General features: G+C 40.0%; 1 protein-coding gene across 6 annotated transcripts in view; it reads right to left on the bottom strand.

Moving 5' to 3' along the window:
• Positions 1-6,291: 6,291 nt before the first annotated feature.
• The window catches only part of LOC100594044 (plasma kallikrein), a 40,609-nt gene continuing 25,585 nt past the window's right edge, over positions 6,292-21,315 (bottom strand). For all 6 annotated transcript variants that reach the window (XM_030816408.1, XM_030816407.1, XM_030816411.1 and 3 more), the window contains 9 exons: positions 14,689-14,848; positions 13,796-13,905; positions 13,475-13,637; positions 13,263-13,375; positions 12,939-13,107; positions 9,912-10,087; positions 8,601-8,696; positions 7,382-7,521; positions 6,292-6,746 (listed from right to left, as the gene is read on the bottom strand). In XM_030816408.1, coding sequence (XP_030672268.1) covers positions 6,555-6,746; positions 7,382-7,521; positions 8,601-8,696; positions 9,912-10,087; positions 12,939-13,107; positions 13,263-13,375; positions 13,475-13,637; positions 13,796-13,905; positions 14,689-14,848 — 1,319 coding nt within the window. In that variant the 3' untranslated portion in view covers positions 6,292-6,554. The remainder of the gene's footprint in view (positions 6,747-7,381; positions 7,522-8,600; positions 8,697-9,911; positions 10,088-12,938; positions 13,108-13,262; positions 13,376-13,474; positions 13,638-13,795; positions 13,906-14,688; positions 14,849-21,315) is intronic.

Genomic DNA, 21,315 nt, shown 5'->3' with positions numbered 1-21,315 from the left:
TGCATGACAGTCAACGAAAGCACAGCAGGTCACATCCCTGAAGGCAAGGGTGGTTTTGTCCTGGAGGGAGCCTTCCAGTGGTAGGACCTGTCGTTTATAGGCAGGAAAGTTTGTGAAAAAATTCTGGGGTGTTTCACGTAATTATATCTCCATGAAGGCCTTCCCTTTGGCCTTGAAGAAGGTCTGAAAGCCTATGGAGGGCGTGTTCATCCATGCCTACTGCTGCCCAGACCTACTCACTGGCTGCCGAGTCATGTGACTTGAGCGGAACCAGCCTGTGCACTGTCACCAGCCCCCTGCAGGTCCTTGGCTTCGGTTTCCTCCTTTAGAACATAAGGCACTAACTAATGCTGAGGGTTTCTGTGCCGTCTCCTAAAAAACCTCACAACACGAACACAAAACAGTTTTCAATATGCCTGATTTGAATACATTTTGGAGAAAGATACTTTTATGGTTCAGAGAATGCTCTCAATTTTTCATAGCAAAGCAAAATATGATCTTGTGTTTATACATGGAATCATAATTTAAAAACCATATTTGGAAGACCAGGGGAGAAATGACGGGGAATTAAGGGAATGTGAACTGAGAACAGGTCTTTTTGTAAAGTGTCAAAGAACTCGGGTGATGTTCTATCTGGAAGGCATTTACTCAGATATTTTTATTTGATCTATTTCCAGTGCATTTGACCTATCCTGGCATAAAGAGTTCCTAGCTGTTTTCTTGAGTTTTTCATTTAAAGTTGAGTACATTCCAGCTACCCAAAAAGTGCATATTTATGATGCGTTGCCTTTTACGAGGCTCAAACATAGAATGGCAAATTCGTGCCAAGAATGGCTTTCGTGGAAAACGGATATGTGAGATTATATGAGGTCCTTATATCCTTGTATTGTTTACTTCATGGAACCTCATCTCTCTTCTTAAGCCCCAGTGAAAAGAAGATAAGGATAACTCTTCAACCCTGTTGAGAGAAACGGGCTCTAAATAAGAGAAATGCTTCACTGGAAAACCAAATAATATTTTCCTAAGTTTGATTTAGCTAGTTAGTGAAATCTTTAAGGTCTTTGAAATAGTATCAGGATTCAAAAAAATTTTGTCTATTCAAATAAAAGTAGAATAATTTTTTTTAGACAAGGTCTCACTCCTGTCACCCAGACGGGAGTGCAGTGGTGTGATCTCGACTCAACGCAGCCACCAGGTGATCCTCCCACCTCAGCCTCCTGAGTAGCTAGGAATACAGCCGCACGTCACCCCACATGGCTAATTTTTGTATTTTTTGTAGAGACGGGGTTTTGCTGTGTTGCCCAAGCTGGTCTGGAACACCTGGGCACAAGCGATCCACCTGCCTTGACCTCCCAAGTGCTGGAATTACAGGCATGAGCCACCGTGCCCAGCCTAGAATAAAAGTCTTGACTACATAGAAACTCTTTGAGATTAAATAGACCTTTCTTTTAAACTGACCATAGATATTCTTAAAAAATTATTTTCAACTAATGCATTGCAGTTTAAAATTCTGATATCAACGACTTTTATCTTAATTTTTTTTCAGTGACATGAAATGCTTTTGAATATTTGAAGACTGATGAAAATCAGGAATAACTAGACAAAGTCTTAGGAAGAATCTAGAAGTTAGTCTGCAGAGACCCAAGTGCAAGTCAGAAGTTAGGATTATAAATCAAAAAGTATCTGAGACAGGTCTCAATCAATGTAGAAAGTTTATTTTGCCAAGGATAAGGATGTGCCTATGACACAGCCTCATGAGGTCCTGATGACATGTGTCCAAGGTGGTCAGGGCCCAGGCTGATTTTATAGATTTTAGGCAGATATGAGACATCAATCAATCTGTGCAAGATGTACATTGGTTTGGTCCTAAAAGGTGGGACAACTCGAAGAAGGGAAGGGGGCTTCCAGGTCATAGGTAGATAAGAGACAAACAGGTGCATTTATTTGAGTTTCTGATTAGCCTTTCACCAAATATGCAATTTACAAGAATAGTCACTCATGCCTTAGTGTGGTGAAACAATACGACAAATGAGGCAATCAGATACGCACTTGTCTCATGTCGGCAGAGGGGTGACTCTGACTTCTGCCTGTCCTTTTTCCACAAGGAATTTCCTCGTGGGCAAATTGGGAGGAATGTAGCTTTTTTTAAAACCTTTTTAAAGCTTAAAAAAGGTTTTTTATAGCTTAAGAAAGCTACCTTATTTAGGAATAGAATGAGAGGAAGGTTTGCCCAATGCAGTTCCCAGCTTGACTCTTCCATGTGGCTTAGTGATTTTGGGGGTCCCGAGGTTTATTTTCTTTTCAACGGATCATAGGTGGGAGATGTATAGGACATTTGGACACATTGTGACCTAAATCCTTTTGCTTGGGACAGGAAAGACCACAGTGGCATCAGTTGACTGAGACCCCTTCTCAGGCGTGGCCGTAATCAACTCTCAGAGCTCCTTCTCTCATCTATCAAAACTTGCCTTGAAAACGGACGCCATAAAAAAGAAGGAAATCATTCCATTCGCAGCAATGTGGATGGAACTGGAGATCATTATGTTAAGTCAAATAAGCCAAGCACAGAAAGACAAACATCGCATGATCCCACGAAAGATGATTTCATGGCCGTAGAGAGTATACGGTGAGTACCAGAGGCTGGGAAGGGTGTGTGGGTGGGGGGTGGGGACGAAGAGAGGTTGGTGAATGGGTACAACCATAGAGTTAGATAGAAGGAATACGTTCTAATGTTTGATAGAAGAGTAGGGTGACTATAGTTAACAACAAGGTATTATAGTTTTCTAAATAGCTAGAAAAGGACTTGACATGTACTCAACACATAGAAATGGTCGGGTGATGGGTATCCCAACACGCTGACTTGATCATTACACATTCTATGCACATAACACAATTTCACATGCGCCCCATAAATATGTACAAATAGAATGTATCAAAAAGTAAAATATAAAGGAAGAGAAAGGGCACAGCCTGCCATGTCCTACAACCCCTTTCTTGCTGTTCCTGAAATGTCTTCTTTTCATTATGAGGTTTTAATGCTGACATAAGATCAGGCTTTCTCAACCCTGGCATTATTGATATTGGGGCAGGATAACTCTCTCTTGCGAGGGGCTGTCCCACACATCACAGGATGTTTAGCAGCATCCCTGGCCTCTACCCACTACAGCCAGTTGCACACCCTCTCCCATTAGGACAACCAAAAATGTCTCTAGACATTGCCGAATGTTTCCTGAGGTGAAGGGAGGGCAAAATTGCTCCTGGTGGAGAAAGACCAGTGTCAGATGATAATGAAAATAACAAATGGCGGTTATAAATGCTCTGTCATCTTTCATCCTGCTCCTAGTGAGAGGCAACGGGATATCGGTGAGAGGACATTGTCTGGGATAGGAATGCTGAGCTTTGTTCCAGCTCTGTCTTGCCAGTGACCTTGAACTAATCATTTTACCTCTTCAAGTCTCCACTGCCTTATTTTTGTAATAAAGGTGTATCATCATTGGCCATTTACTGAATGCCCATGATACGCAATATGAATGAGAGAGCTTTCCTAAAAGCTACTCACAGTCAAGTAAAGCAGACAGACAAAAACAATAATTGAAAGGAAAAGTTCCAAGTTTACATGAGGGGGTTCCCATGCCTTGGCAGGGACTGAGACAGATGTTGGTGCCCTTGGCTGACCTTGGAGCCGGATGGCTTGTGCATGTGCTTGCATGCCACGTGTACACTGCCACTGCAGGAGGGCAAGGCCAGCTTGCAGGATTGGCACTGCCACCAGCCTTTGTGAAGTAGAACTGCCAGTGACCCACGCCTCCTCCCTTCACTCTTCCTTGTGGGAGTGAAGTCATCCCAGCCTCTCATTTTCTTAGCCCATTTCACACTTTTTAGTCCCACGAGGCTATAACTGTGTGAAGGGCTCCTCAGTTACCCCTGTGTATGAGCACACAGTGAGTCACCAAGACACCATCCCAGTCCTACTGGGCTTTGATTGACAACTTTAAAATGACAATTTATGCCTCGGGAAAGTTCCATATTTCAAAACTCTCCTCTGTTTTGCCAAACTAGGTCATTCCCTGACTAACAGAGGCCAAAGGTTTACCCTGCAAGCATTCCAAAGTCCTGTTCCAACACCCTATGATTAATACTCAAAGACTGAGATAAAAGAGTTTCATTGCAAACCATTTTTTCCCTTTTAAACATAAAAAACATCCACATGAACAAAGACTAATGTCTTCATCGCATGCAAAGGCAAAAGTTTAAATCGTGCGTTTTTAAAATCATTTCATGGAATCTAGCCAGATTTTACAAAAGCCATTCAATTCTGAAGTAAATTTTTAACTCTTCAGTTTCCTACTGTCTCTTTTGCGGATAGCCCAGACCTCATGTTTTCCTTCAGCCTCTCCACCTTTAACCCCTTCTACCACCCAGTGTGTCTTTGAGCAGGAGTTCCCAACCCCCAGGGCACAGATCAGTACCCGGTCCATGGCCTGTTAGGAACCAGGCCGCACAGCAGGAGGTGAGTGGCAGGCCAGCAAGCATAATAACCGCCTGAGCTCCGCCTCCTGCCAGATCCGCAGCAGCATGAAATTCTCATAGGAGCTGGAACCCTATTGTGAACTGTACACGTGAGGGACCTAGGTTCCTTATGAGAATCTAATGCCTGATGATCTGTCACTGTCTCCCATCACCCTCAGGTGGGACTGTCTAGTTACAGGAAAACAAGCTCAGAGCTCCCACTGATTCTACATTATGGTGAGTTGCATAATTATTTCATTATATATTACAATGTAGTAATAATAGAAATAAAGTGCACAATAAATGTCATGCACTTGAATCATTCCAGAATCATCCCTCACCACCACACCGGTCTGTGGAAAAACTGTCTTCCACAAAACTGGTCCCTGGTGCCAAAAAGGTTGGGGACCTCTGTTCTTGAGCATTGAAAGAAAAACCCAAACTCTTTCAGAAAACCTCTTTTTTTCTATTTTTCTACTTACATAAGATTTTGTAAATCACCAATTCTGTATAAATGTTGTTCAGTTTAACTGAACTGAATCAAGTGAGCTGGTATCAGTTATGGTGAGCCTCGGCATATGAGGAATTTGTGTGGCATAGGACTTCTATCATCCATTCCAAAGGCTACCATAAATTTACAAGTCTGAATTTTATGAAATAATTTATACCTAACAGGGCTGGGTGTGGTGGCTCAAGCCTGTAATCCCAGCACTTTGGGAGGCCAAGGTGGGTGGATCATGAAGTCAGGAGATTGAGACCATCCTGGCTAACACGGTGAAACCCCGTCTCTATTAAAAATACAAATATACAAAAATACAAAAAAATTAGCCGAGCATGGTGGCGGGCGCCTGTAGTCCCAGCTACTCTGGAGGCTGAGGCAGGAGAATGGCGTGAACCCGGGAGGTGGAGGTTGCAGTGAGCTGAGATTGCACCACTGCACTCCAGCCTGGGCAACAGAGCAAGACTCCATCTCAATAATAATAATAATAATTATTATTATTATTTATACCTAACAATGCTTCCTTTTTTTGAGACAGTCTCACTCTGTCGCCCAGGCTGGAATGCAGCGGTGCCATCTTGGCTCACTGCAGCCATGACATCCCTGAGCTCAAGTGGTCCTCCTGCCTCAGCTTCTGGGGGAGCTGGGATTACAGGTGCACACCACCACACCCAGCTAATTTTTGTAGAGATGTGTTTCGTCACATTGGCCAGGCTGGTCTCGAACTCCTAGGCTCAAGTGATCCACCTGCCTCGATCTCCTAAACTGTTGGAATTACAGGCGTGAGCTACCATGCCAGGCCTAAAAATGCTCCTTGAATTACTACTGCAATAGCCCATATCCACTGAGCCTCCAGGGCTAATGCCCCTTGCAAAGCAGATTCCTTGCCTGCCATGAAGGCTGTACAATGCTGCAGCCCCTCGACTCCTCGGCACGCGCAGCCTGGACCTTCCTAGCTATGCCCTGGTAGCAAAGTTAGGAAGCCAAGAGGCAAAGGTGCCCGATGGGTTCAGGTAACTCATCTCTTTCTTATAAAAGTGGGTGTTCTCCCTTCCTCTCGGCAGAACAAAACCCAAGCCCGCTAGCTCTTTGCCACACGTGAGGCAGGCAATAGTGGGTTTCAGTGGCCAACCAGGTGCAGCACAGAGAGGAAATTACATCTTTGAGATATACTGAGTTCCAGAGGAAGCAGTGCAATTAGAGGGATCCCAGGAACTGTGCTGGAACCTCGACTACTTACTTTCAGTTCTGTTTCACAACCAGAAGAAAACATTTGCTAATCGTGATCTTTTACCGTTTTATTTCACAACACACAATCATGGAGATCTCAGTTGCGACCTCGCATTATCAGCTCCCGGTTATGGCATGCTGAAAGCGGGCTTCAGCCAGACATCGTCCTCAGCAGCTCTGAGTGCACTGTGTCTTTTGTCCTTATGACAGGATGCAAAGATGCCGCCACTCTCCATGCTTTGCAGATGAGGACCCCCAGGCTCAGAATTTGACTTGAACTCAGGTTGTAAGAATTGCCTAGACTCTGGACTGCTTCTCATGCTGGTGACTGCATCCGAGCTTCTCCATCACTGCTCTGCGTTTTCTCTAAGATCCAGTCCATGTACTCAGCGACTTTGGTGTAGACACCAGGTTGCTCCCTGCGGGCACAGCCTTCGCCCCAGCTGGTGATGCCCACCAAACGCCACATTCCATTGTGTTTGCAGACTAAGGGACCACCTGAATCTCCCTGAGTCACAGTGGAAAAATAAAATAGTAGAAAGTTACGACAATGGGATTCAAATAAGTGACTGCCTCTAAAATTCTGTAGTCCACTACACAGCGACACACACACACAGATACTTTTGTATTTTTTTGTAGAGATGGATTTCATCACATTGCTCAGACTGGTCTCAAATTCCTAGGCTCAAGTGATCCACCTGCATTGGCCTCCCAAAGTGCTGTGTGTGTGTGCAAGACCTTGCTTGCCAGACACACACACACACACATACACACTCACTCTTTCTTAAAGTTCTCCAAGTATCTTATGTGCCTGTATTTTTCATATCCCCTTTTCCATCTGAAATAAATCTAACAAAGAAATCTTGATATCATCATCCCAATGACAAAGAAGTCTAATGTTTTTATATTATTGTATGTATATTTGCCCCTCTTAAGTTAGTGCATGCATAGATTGTGACATATATCATAAATAATGTAAATATGTATTATATATTCAATTTGTTAAAAGTTGCTTATAAATTTATCAGATCATTTGTCTCTGAATTTTTTTAAAAACTATGATAAAGTATACTATTGGAAAATATATTTTGAAATGAATTTCCTCAAGCAGCCTATTGTGTTCTTCATAATCTCATGCATTACCTTACAAGCATCTTTTCCCCCTTCTTTATAGCCAGCACAGACCATCCGTTGGGTTATTTTATAATCTTGATATCTTTTCTGGCATTCTTCATTTGTTACCAAAGGAATGTTTACCTTTTGTAGAATATTTTGGATTTCACCTGTGAGTAACCAATATATAACGTCAGAAGGAGGAAACACAATAAATAGTAAATATGGAAATGAGTTTTAAAGTGAATCAGAGCAGTATATTTTTCATAAGGACCTTATCTTTGAATACAAATAGTAAAAATTGGGAAGATAGTGTTACACACACACACACACACACACACACACAGAGGGAGAGAGAGGAAGAGGGAGAGAGACAGCGCCCTGTACTGTCCTCTTATTGCCTATGTGGTGTGGGGACAAGCCCGGCACCCTGGGCTGACCAGAGACCTTGCTTCCATGTTTTCTGCCATCCCCTCATCTCAGTGGCAGTCCCCCAGAAATCTCATTTTATATTTATCACCTAACAATCCAAAGCCTGGAAGTTCTCACTTTTCATTTTTTTGTTTTATATATTCAAAATTATAATTTAAAACTATATTGTTTCTGAAAAGCCCTCAGAGCTTTGGCAACAGAGGGGTCTTTTGCTTTTGAATAAATGCAGGCGAGCATCTCTCATGGAGAACGGTGTTGGGAGCTTTCATGGCTTAGTGAAGATTACTTTAGATTTCTTCGTGTCTCAGATTACCAGTAAAAAATCTAAAAATGTGAATTACTTGCACAAAGGACTGAATCGGGAAAGATGGAGAGAGTTTGGCAAGCTACCTTCTTCTGTAAAGAATGACACAAATATGATTCTCCATAGTGAGACGACACACCTGCCTGTGCTCCCGGCCATCAGCATCCAGGGAGAACACGGTTTTGGGAGACGGGAACGCTGCTAACACTGAGGACCGGATGGTCTTGCACGGGCTTGTCAGCCCTAGATGGGCCCAATCTGCTTCATGCAAAGTCAAGCAAATGATCTTTATAATGAAGTAAGATGCTTAAAAGTCTCCCTAAAAACTTTTTTTCAAGCCAAAGCAAAAATACTTTTTTTAAGAATAACTGAATAAATATTTGGGAATAAATAGATAGGAAAGATAAAGAGTTTAGATAGAATTTCAGACAGAAGCCGATTAAAACGACCCACTCCATGTATTCCAACATGTAAGACTTGCTCTAGAAGCAATATTTAAAGCGTCATGCTTACCTTTTTCCTTCGAGAAGCCCCATCCGGTTACCCAACAGTTGGTATAAATTGTGTTTGTGTCACCTTTGGAAGGTAGGCATATTGGTTTTTGGAATTCTGAAACATAATTTTTAAATTAGAGTTTGGTCAAATAAAGTTACGGATATAGACTTTAAAAATACATCTTTTTCTTTTTCTGTCTTCTCTTTCTACAGAGTAGCATCAAGAATAACTTTTTTGCTTTCTGCCCAACTTCTAAGGCTAATGATTCAAGAAAATTTGCCACCACCATTTTTCACGTGACATTTTTGGTGTTACAATTTCCTGAGTTAAATTCTTAAAACTCAGAACCTAAATCTACGGTCAAAAGCATTTAGAAGTTCCTGCATCTTATTCCATGTATACTGTCCTTAATAGTCATAGCAGGGTGTCTTCACTGTTCCAGACATGAAGTGCTTTAATATACTGATTATGACAACAAACCCAGGAAGAAATTATCATCCTCATGTTACAGATGAGGAAATTAGAGGTGTAAAGAGGTAAAGCAATTTGCCTGAGGTTACATAATTGTTTGTGTGAAGTGGCAAGATCTTGGCTCACTACAGCCTTGGCCTCCTGGGCTCAAGTGATCCTCTTGTCTCAGCCTCCTGACTAGCTGGGACTACAGGTGCACACCACCACACCCAGTTGTTTTTTTTTCTCATTTTATGTAGAGACAGGGTCTCACTGTGTTGTCCAGGCTGGTCTCAAACTCCTGGCCTCAAGCAATCCTCCCACCTGGGCATCCCAAAGTGTTGGGATTCCAGGTGTGAGCCACCATGCCTGACCATTAATGTTATTGGATACAGTGGGTATTCAGCTCCTGGCAGCAGCAATGAACTTCCAAAGGCAACACCTCTGATCACGATGCTCTGGCTTTTCCAGGGCTTCTTTCTGCATCAGTCTCTTTCCTACCCAAATTACACCTGGAAGGAGATATCTGATCCCACTTGCCCTCACACATTCTAATATCCCTAAGCCCAAAGCAATGACAGTTCTGCTACTCTTGTCAAGCAAGCCCAGTGCCTCTCAGATGGCACAGACATTTCCTACACCCATTATTTCCATCACCTGCATGCAGTTGTATTCCTCCCTGAAAGAATTAGTTCACATTTCTTGCTCTTTAAAGTAGAAGAGATTTCACTTCACTTCCCATGCAACCTTCACCTTTCCCTCAACTCCACCAGTCAGAAAACAACGATAGTCTCTCTAGATGTGCCCTCTTGTTCAAATTGATATGAAAATATCAACCAGTACAATTCTGCTATCCACCTTCTTACATATGCTACATACCAGTATAATTCAAAGGAGCCTGGAGTTTTATCAAGGCGATATCATGATTCCCTTCTGAGACTTTATAGTTTTGGTGAATAATAATCTCTTTTATTTGTGAGAAAGGTGTTTCTTTTGTAATGTCTGACAGATTTAAAATGCCACTATAAATGCGCCAAACATCCTGTAGGGGAAGCCTAGGAGAGAAAAATAAATACCTGTTTGAAACTGGGCAGGCCTTCCTTCAACATCGTTCCTTTTTCCTATCACTCTCTTTCAAAGAGAACTGGGAAGGAAATACTACATAGGACACATTTTCTCCCACCTAATTCCTCCTTCTGGTAATTTTTCATCACCAATAGCAGCAGTAGTGAATCTCTGAAGATTCTATTTAGCAAATTGAAAAGTGTACATTTATGTAACTGCATCATGCTTACTGCAAGTGAAAACAAAAAGGATGCTGCTGTCCCATTTCTGAGAGACACTGTAGTGGGAAGAGACTAGCAATTTATCATGGAAAAATTAAGCTCATTCACCAAAGCTGAACCTCATTGCTCCACTAAATTCAGAACGATCAAGAAGTCAGGCTGATCTTCTAATGCTCTTCTAATTAGGCAGAGTAGGAGGACTTTAGTGTTGTTTAAAATATCTCTATGCAGCTGGGCACAGTGGCTCACACCTGTAATCCCAGCACTTTGGGAGGCCGAGGTGGGCGGATCACTTGAGGCCAGGAGTTCGAGACCAGCCTGACCAACATGCTGAAACCCCGTCTCTACTAAAATTACAAAAATTAGCCAAGTGTGGTGGTGGGCACCTGTAATCCCAGCTACTCAGGAGGCTGAGGCAGGAGAATTGCTTGAACCCAGGAGGCAGAGGCTGCAGTGAACCGAGATTGTGCCACTGCACTCCAGCCTGTGTGACGGAGACTCCATCTCAAAAAATAATAATTAATTAAAATAAATATATAAATAAAGTATATCTGTATTTTGGAAAGTATGAAAATTTAAATAAATTCTTTAAAAGACAAATGTATACTAAGTGCATCCAAAATTATGATCTAAAGCAAAGCCTTATTCTGTGCAAAGATCTGGAAACCTTTATCATCACCAAGTAGTGCAAGGCATGTGTGCACAAAGTTCTAGAAAAAATGTTGGAGATATCAGGTGCAAAGGGGCTTTTTTTTTTCAATGAAATCATTGCACTTTAATGTCTATAATCTCTTATAAACTCACAACACTGAGCCTTCAAGAATGAAAATTCTTGGTCCCAAATTGGAGGGCATTTAGTAAAAAAGACACCTACTATTTCCCATCTTGGGCCTTTTCTTCCAGGCCAACCACCTTAAAACCACATGCAAGGTCATGTATGGCGGAGCCCTTTCACACGATGACAAGGTGGAGGGGACTTGCTCCACCCCCGTGTACCACCGACTGCTGTATTTTGACGGCAGTATGTTCAATCCTAGTGTACAGCATCTAAGCATGAATGTCACTAAAACAAAAATACTTTGTGTTTATTTTTGAGAAAAATCAAGTGTCTTCTAGTATTTCTTTTGCTTTTCATATGCTTTGTGCATCTCTACATTTCTTACTGAATATAGAAATCATAGTTTACATTTTTGGACTAGTGTTCGTGTTCTACACACAGTACTAAGCATTTTAAATGTGTCACTTAATCCTCCCAATAACGTTACAAATTCGTTACTATTATTATTCATATTTTAGATAAAATAAAGCTCAGAGGGATTTACAAATCTCCTAGGGCCACACCTCTAATAAGCAGCAAAGCTGTCACTCAAGCCATGTTCTGTCTAACTCCAAAGCCTCAGTGTTTTAAGACTTACCTAACATGTCTACTATTTGACCAATAAAATTGAAATAGATCAAATTAGATACACTGAAATATACAGAGTACAAAACTCTCACTTTAAAAAATTATTATTACTTAGTATATTTATGAATCAAAGAGCAAGAAGTAACATTTCTATGGGCCTGACAAATAAGTCTTTGAAGAACACATCAGGGATTGGTGGAGGGATTGGTTGTGAGATTAGTGGTGGGATTGGTGGTAGGTGGTGGGATTGGTAGTAGGATTGGTGGCGTAATGGGTGGCAGGATGGGTGGCGGGATTGGTGGCAGGATTCGTGGTGGGATTGGTGGCGGGATGGGTGGAAGGATGGGTGGCGGGATTGGTGGTGGGATTGGTGGTGGGACTGGTGGTTGGTGGTGGGATTGGTGATTGGTGGTGGGATTGGTAGTAGGATTGGTGGCGTAATGGGTGGCAGGATGGGTGGCGGGATTGGTGGCAGGATTGGTGGTGGGATTGGTGGCGGGATGGGTGGAAGGATGGGTGGCGGGATTGGTGGTGGGATTGGTGGTGGGACTGGTGGTTGGTGGTGGGATTGGTGATGGGATTGGTGGTTGGTGGTGGGATTGGTAGTAGGATTGGTGGCGTAATGGGTGGCAGGATGGGTGGCGGGATTGGTGGCAGGATTCGTGGTGGGATTGGTGGTGGGATTGGTGGCGGGATGGGTGGAAGGATGGGTGGCGGGATTGGTGGTGGGATTGGTGGTGGGACTGGTGGTGGGATTGGTGGCGGGATTGGTGGTGGGATTGGTGGTGGGATTGGTGGCGGGATTGGTGGCGGGATTGGTGGTGGGATTGGTGGCGAGATTGGTGGTGGGATTGGTGGCGGGATTGGTGGCGAGATTGGTGGTGGGATTGGTGGTGGTGGCAGGATTGGTGGCAGGATTGGTGGTGGGATTGGTGGTGGGATTGGTGGTGGGTTGGAAGAGAAGGGGATTGTCTTCGTTTCTCTTTCTGCGGGAGAATACCCACCCAGGGCCATCAGTCCTGTATAGAGACCACACTCTGTTCTAATGGTCAGATTGGTCAGTGCTTGGACCCTACTAGTTAAATGTTGTGAATACCATCCCCACTTTAACACGTCTCTATTCATAAAGTCATATGGCAGTGAAGCAGCTGATCACAGATCCTTCAAAATGAAAAGCCAAGATAAGACTCTGGATGAGATGCATCCAACACTTACCCATCAAAGCAGTGGGCAGCAGTGAGGACCCACTGGTGTCCTATGAGTGACCCTCCACACAGGTGCCTCTGAGCCGTCAGCTTCACCTGCAGGCTCACCTGCCAGGGCCACTCTCCCCAAGAAGAGTTTGTTCCTCCAACAATGCGTGTGCTTGTTTTTGTTGTGCAGACTGAAAAGAGAGTGTTGACACTAATGGTTGGAATTAGAAGTGAATCAATGTCCCTTCTAACCAAGGAGAACAAGACACATAATTCCTTAAGACTAAGCAAACTATCAACATGACAGATGTTCCTTACAGTTCCATGAAAAAGTGAGGTTACTCACCAGAGCTGTCCCCAGTGTTACACAATCTCAAAGAGTAACCAGAGCTCCCTTCTGTCCCATACGTAATCCTAGTTGGAGAACCATCCAAAGATAATCTTAAGAAACACTTACACCTAGATGAAATGAACAGTAGAAAGAGTAAGCCTTCACCGGGGGAAAGAGAATATGAAACGGTCATGTCGACTGTCTTTGAAAAATAAAATTTCCTTTACTTCTCTTCCTTACAGTCTTCTGGGAGTAAAGAATAAGTGAAAAACTGACAGCGAATCATCTTTGTGCAAGTCTCTTGGCAAACATTCACTCCTTTAACGAAAGTCACATTCAATTCTTCTCCTCCAAAGTCAACTCCCGGGTAAATTTTAGAATGGCAGGGTTCTGTGTCAATTATAAACGCAAAAAGATATCAAATGAGAAAAGCAACGAACGACATTTACACAAGTTTCTGTTACCTTGAGGATGGTTTCATCACTGTTGCTGTTAAAAGTCACGAAATAGGTTACATTTTATGTAATATTATTATCAAATCACATTACCAGGTAAAGTTCTTTTGCAGGTTAAAAGGCTATATCCAGATATGGTGTTTTCTTGAGGAGTAGAGGAACTTGGTGTGCCACTTTCAGATGTTTTAAGAAGACAAACATTTCTATTTTTTTAAAAAAAAGCAAGACAGAAAGAAAGAAATTTGCATTAAAGGCACTGGGCAAATACAAAAGCAGCTCACACCCAAAAAGCAACTCGGCAAATTTTATTCTTCTGGGAAACTCTCTTCAAAGTAAATCCGACTACAGGACTCTAATAAATTGCAGAGATTAAATCAAACCACAACTCCCTCTGGAGAAAACTAATAGGCACAGACAACCCGAAAAGAGGACAATGATGAAGTTCCACCTTCTAACTGGAAAAACAAACAAAAAAATCAAAGAACAAATTCTGGGAATTTATGCTGCCGATGATATTACATAACTAGACACCCTTCTCTTAGCTCCATGCTGTGTGTAGAAGAGGGTGGGTTATCTGAGATAAAGACAGTGGGCCAGAGCCTTGATCAGAATAAACAGGGCTCTAGTTTCTGAAACAAAGAGAAGACGCAACAAGCTTAAGGGCTATACTGCCAGCGAGTGGATTTTACTCCAAGCTAATGCAAAACATGAAGATCATGTTTTGAATCTTCTTTCAAAGGCGTCAGATCCTTCTTTCTTCTCATGGCTATTGCTTCCTTGATTCAATGGTAACATTTGTTTTAAAGTAAGAGAAGATAGGCAGAGAAGTCTGCTGATCTCTTAACTAGTCTGCACCTGGCAGAAAAGTACCTACTTACACTGCAGGTTCAAGTGTTTTGAGGGAAATGAACGAAACTTTTAAAGACTCAGACTATAAAATAAAAGTGATGAAAGTACAGCAGCAAGTGCTCCCCATGCATACTTGCCTTTGTGACTCGATTTTCCACGCATTTGTATAGAATGTAAAGAAGAGGCAGTTGGGGTGATAGGTGCAGATGGTTCGACACACAAAAGCATCCGGAGTGAGAACCCTGGCGACATCCACATCTGAGAATGCGAGATGCTGGAAGACGTTCATGTGGCAACCTGTGAACTCACAGAGAGAAGATGTTCCTTAGGAAATGACACGAGGCTAAATTTGCTTGTATTTTGCCACCATGGTTAAGGAAATTGTGACTATTTATTATTCACAGTACTAAACACCCTAAGTGAAAAAATGTCCTGTAAAATATCTCCAAACTTTGCCATTTAGAAGGCAAAATTGGTCTAATTACTCTAAGGGGCAAATTCCTATTTCAGAGAAATAAAAGCTGTGTTCCCAGCTCCAGTCACCACCATTGCCAAATGTTTGCATTACTCCGCATGTGTTTACATCTCCTTTATATTACTCTGACTCTGAGGCCTTAGGAATGTAAGGGTTTTTTTGTTGCATTTTCCTGAATATTATAAAAAATTATTTAATAAGAAGTGATTAACAAAAATGCCTTGTGCCCATTAAAATTACAACAGGAGACAATCCACTTTTATTATCATTACATTAATATGGTCTTATATCTTAGTTTTATTTTATTGTGTTCATATCATTTATGTAGTTTACTAAATTTGATAACACATAATTCTATTGATACCCATTGGTCTGCAGATTCAATGCACTCTCTATCAAAATCCTGCTGCCTTTTTATTGCAGAAATTGACAACCATCCTAAAATTCATATGGAAATGCAAAAGATCCAGAATAACCAAATTAATCTTGAAAAAGAACAAAATAAAAGCACTCAGACTGTCTGGGTTCAAAACTTACTACAAAGTTATGGTAATCAAGACTGTGTGTAACTGGCATTAGGATAGACATATAGGTCAATGGGACAGAACTGATGGTCCAAAAATAAACTCTTACATTTCTAGACAATTGATTTCAAAAAGGGTTTCAAGACAATGGAATAACTGAATATCCACATGCAAGAATTAAGGTGGATTCCTACTTTACACCATATACAAAATGCATCAAATGCCTAAATGTAAGAGCTAAAACTATAAACCTCTAAGAACAAATCATAAGCAAAAATCTTCATAACCATGAATTAGGTTTTGGCGTTTTAGGTAAAGCACATGCAAGAATAAAGCCAGACTGGATTTCATCAAGTTTAAAAACTTTTATGCTTCAAAGAACACCATCAGTAAAGTGAAAAGATGACCTGCAGATGCACAGAAAACTTTTGAAAATAATATATAAGAGTGTAGTATCCAGAGTATATAAACAGCTCATACAACTCAACAATGAAAACAAAATAACCCAATTATTTTTAATGGCTAAAGGATTTAAACAGAGATTTTCCCAAAGAATTTATTCAAATTGAAAATAAGCATATGAAAAGATATACGACATTATTAGTCATTAGGGAAATGCATATCAAAACCACGGTGAGACACCACTTCACACTGCCTAGAAAGGCAACAATAAAAAGACAATAACAAGTGTTGTTAAGGTTGCAGAGAGATTGAAGCCCTCAGTTGTTGCGGGTAAGAATGTAAAATTGTGCAGCTGCTCTCAAAAACAGTTTGGCAACTCATCAAAAAGTTAAACATGGAGTTACCCTATGATCCAGCAATTTTAATCCTAAGTACATACATAAGAGAATTTAAAATGCATGCCTACACAAAAACTGTTGTCCGTAGAAGCATTATTCATAAGAGGCAAAAAAAAAAAAAATCCAGAAACAACTCAAATGTTCATCAAACTAAGCATATAAACAAAATATGTTTTATTCATACAATAGAATATTATTTAGTCCTAAATAGGAACAAAGTACTGATATATGCTAGAATACGAATGAGCCTTGAAAACATGCCAGGTGAAAAAAGCTAGATGCAAAATGTGCTGCATTGCATGATTCCATTTATGTAAAATGTCCCGAAGAGTCAAGTCCACAGACATAGAAAGTAGATTAGTGGTTGCCAGGGGATTGGAGGAGTAGGGAATGGAGAAACACGGCCAATGGATACAGCCTTTCTTTCGTGGTAATAAAAAGGTTCTGGAACTAGATAGTGGCGATTGTTGTGCAATCAGGTGGATATACTAAAAGCCACTGAGTTGTACACTTTCAAAGGGTTAATTTTATGTTATCTAAATTATATATCAAAAATTTTAAATCTACTATGAAAAAACAATATATGCTATATTAAAATACCAAACTTGATAGAAGGGCACATTATTTATATACATAAGAATTAAATTTTCTTGATATTTTCAGCAATTTCATAGTGATTCTCAAACATCCTTCAAGTCTTCTTATAAAGTGCTATTAAGCCCCATCTTTTCCAATGTGTATGTATGATTCTAAGAACTTTACATTTATCCATGTTACATGTCAGGCCTCTGGGCCCAAGCCTGCACGTAGACATCCAGATGGCCTGAAGTAACTGAAGAATCACAAAAGAAGTGAAAATGGCCGGTTCCTGCCTTAACTGATGACACTACCTTGTGAAATTCCTTCTCCCGGCTCAGAAGTTCCCCCACTGAGCACCTTGTGACCTCCACCCCTGCCCGCCAAAGAACAACCCCCTTTGACTGTAATTTTCCACTACCTACCCAAATCCTATAAAATGTCCCCACCCCTATCTCCCTTCACTGACTCTCTTTTCGGACTCAACCTGCCTGCACCCAGGTGATTAAAAAGCTTTATTGCTCACACAAAGCCTGTTTAGTGGTCTCTTCACATGGACACACATGACATTAAATATATGCAGTACTGCAGCCCAATGTCCTAACCTGTTAAAATTGTTTTTACTTTGCTTTTCCTATCTAATATGTTGGGCACTATTTATAGATATTTTGGCCAAGCAACCAGTTAATTTCTAGGACATTCTCTATTTCAACTATGCCATCTGGTTAGCCTGCAAACAGAAACCATGATGTTGCTTCCCCTAATTGCAATTTTATCAACTAGCTTCATGTATCAGACTTTCTTCCCCAGACGTGATAAAAATAAAAATAAAAAATTTTTTTCCAGTTTATGTTCTCCTCCTTTTGGCTGGAAAATATGTTTACCATCTGAATTGATAAATTAATAAGTCACATGGTAGGAATTTTCCATGTCAGAGTTGCAAATGGTTTTGTTAAATTAACTGAGGAAACGTGGTTACCCTGACATCTCTCAAGATCTATGCAGGAAGATGGACCACAAGAGAAGGAAATCTGTAAATACAATGAATTCATATGCGTTGAGAGGCAGGAGGCTTTAAAACACCATTAAATCCATTAAAAAAACAAACGGGGGAGTGAGCACTGTGAAATTTGTGTGACCCAAGGGTCAAGTTCTGGTTCAGCTCATCAGCTATGTGACTCCTGAGCGCCTTCACTTCTACCCTCCTTCTAGGAGCCTTAGGGGTTTTGTTTGTAAAATTAGGAAAATCCTTGGTGAAACTAAGGACAAGTCTGTAGTGATGACTACAGATCATCCCTAACTTATGAATCTCATTTGGGCAGTTAGGCCAGGAGACAGCCCTACTCTAGGTTTAGGAGGCGTGTGGTTACTGGGTGTTCCCTGAGGAATGGGGACCACGTACTCAGTGAAAAGCCATGTCCTTAGCAGCTTAAAACACTGCCTGAAACAGCCAGATTTTTATCAGTCTGTAAAGGCCATTTGATCAGATTAAATCACATGTGAACTCACTGCAATTTAACAAGAAAGCAAGTACACAGATGAGCCACCCAGGGTGCTCTCCCAAGTGTGGACAGCAGCCGTGACAGCCCAGAGCCACAGCATGAGCTTGCCTGTTCCCTGGGTAAGTGCAGCAAATCCTTCCAGCAACAGGGCTGGGTACAGAATGGAGCATGTTTGCATCGAGTCCTGCCTCCCGGCAGCCTTCAAAAACTCTCCCGGAAAAAAATAATATAAATGTTAAAATTAAATCACCAGTGCACATGAACCTGGCACACACCATGGAGAAGGTGTGCTGTCGCAAAGAGGAGACAAGAAAATAGACACCTTGTAACCAAACTTCCCAATCTTCCACAGGGCAATCCTAGCCCAGCACCCAATACAGGGCCAGGCACAGAGCCAGCACCCAGTACTGCAGAGAACTGGCCGTAAGGGATTTGCTTTTAGTAACATCTTGTCATTAACATCCTGATATGCTACATGAGGTGGAATGTCATGGCACTTTTCTGGATAATTCCATTGAAATTACCTTTTTGTGTGAAACAACAGAGTTTTATTTCCCTACCCCGGTAGAGGTAGGGAAACAACCAAGGAATGACCTTACAGTTTTGCTACAATATCACTGTACCTATAACTATAACAATATCACTGTCCTGTAACTATAACAATATCACTGCCCTATAACTATAACAATATCACTGTCCTATAACTATAACAATATCACTGTCCTATAACTATAACAATATCACTGTCCTATAACTATAACAATATCACTGTCCTTAACTTAACAATATCACTGTCTATAACTTAACAATATCACTGTCCTATAACTATAACAATATCACTGTCCTATAACTATAACAATATCACTGTACCTATAACTATAACAATATCACTGTACCTATAACATATCAGTCTAAATATAACAAATCATGTCCTATAACTATAACAATATACTGTCTATAACTATAACAATATCACTGTCCTATAACTATAACAATATCACTGTCCTATAACTATAACAATATCACTGTCCTATAACTATAACAATATCACTGTCCTATAACTATAACAATATCACTGTACCTATAACAATATCACTGTACCTATAACAATATCACTGTACTTCCACCTATAACTATAACAATATCACTGTCCTATAACTATAACAATATCATCCTATAATAAACAATATCACTGTCCTATAACTATAACAATATCACTGTCCTATAACTATAACAATATCACTATAACAAACAATATCACTGTCCTATAACAAAAAAAAAAAAAAAAAAAAAAAAAAAAAAAAAAATCATGCCTATAACTATAACAATATCACTGTACCTATAACTATAACAATATCACTGTCCTATAACTATAACAATATCACTGTCCTATAACTATAACAATATCACTGTCCTATAACTATAACAATATCACTGTCCTATAACTATAACAATATCACTGTCCTATAACTATAACAATATCACTGTCCTATAACTATAACAATATCACTGTCCTATAACTTAACAATATCACTGTCCTATAAAAAATTCTAAATAACAATATCACTGTACCTATAACTATAACAATATCACTGTCCTATAACTATAACAATATCACTGTCCTATAACTATAACAATATCACTGTCCTATAACTATAACAATATCACTGTCCTATAACTATAACAATATCACTGTCCTATAACAATATCACTGTCCTTAACTATAACAATATCACTGTACCTATAACTATAACAATATCACTGTCCTATAACTATAACAATATCACTGTCCTATAACTATAACAATATCACTGTCCTATAACTATAACAATATCACTGTCCTATAACTATAACAATATCACTGTACCTATAACTATAACAATATCACTGTCCTATAACTGTAACAATATCACTGTCCTATAACAATATCACTGTCCTGTAACTATAACAATATCACTGTACCTATAACTATAACAATATCACTGTCCTATAACTATAACAATATCACTGTCCTATAACTATAACAATATCACTGTACCTATAACTATAACAATATCACTGTCCTATAACTGTAACAATATCACTGTCCTATAACAATACAGTCTAATATAACAATATACTTAAAAAAAAAAACTATAACTATAACAATATCACTGTACCTATAACTATAACAATATCACTGTCCTATAACTATAACAATATCACTGTCCTATAACTATAACAATATCACTGTCCTATAACTATAACAATATCACTGTCCTATAACTATAACAATATCACTGTCCTATAACTATAACAATATCACTGTACCAATAACTATAACAATATCACTTCCTATAACTATAACAATATCACTGTCATAACTATAACAATATCACTGTACCTATAACTATAACAATATCACTGTCCTATAACTATAACAATATCACTGTACCTATAACTATAACAATATCACTGTCCTATAACTATAACAATATCACTGCCCTATAACTATAACAATATCACTGTCCTATAACAATATCACTGTCCTATAACTATAACAATATCACTGTACCTATAACTATAACAATATCACTGTACCTATAACTATAACAATATCACTGTCCTATAACTATAACAATATCACTGTCCTATAACTATAACAATATCACTGTCCTATAACTATAACAATATCACTGTACCTATAACTATAACAATATCACTGTCCTATAACTATAACAATATCACTGTCCTGTAACTATAACAATATCACTGCCCTGTATAACAATATCATAAATAACAATATCACTGCCCTATAACTATAACAATATCACTGTCCTATAACTATAACAATATCACTGCCCTATAACTATAACAATATCACTGCCCTATAACTATAACAATATCA

This window comes from Nomascus leucogenys, chromosome 7b (genome assembly GCF_006542625.1).
Source record: "Nomascus leucogenys isolate Asia chromosome 7b, Asia_NLE_v1, whole genome shotgun sequence".
Taxonomy (NCBI): domain Eukaryota; kingdom Metazoa; phylum Chordata; class Mammalia; order Primates; family Hylobatidae; genus Nomascus; species Nomascus leucogenys.
Note: the sequence above shows the minus strand (reverse complement) of the source record. Positions and strands in the feature narration are given on the sequence as shown.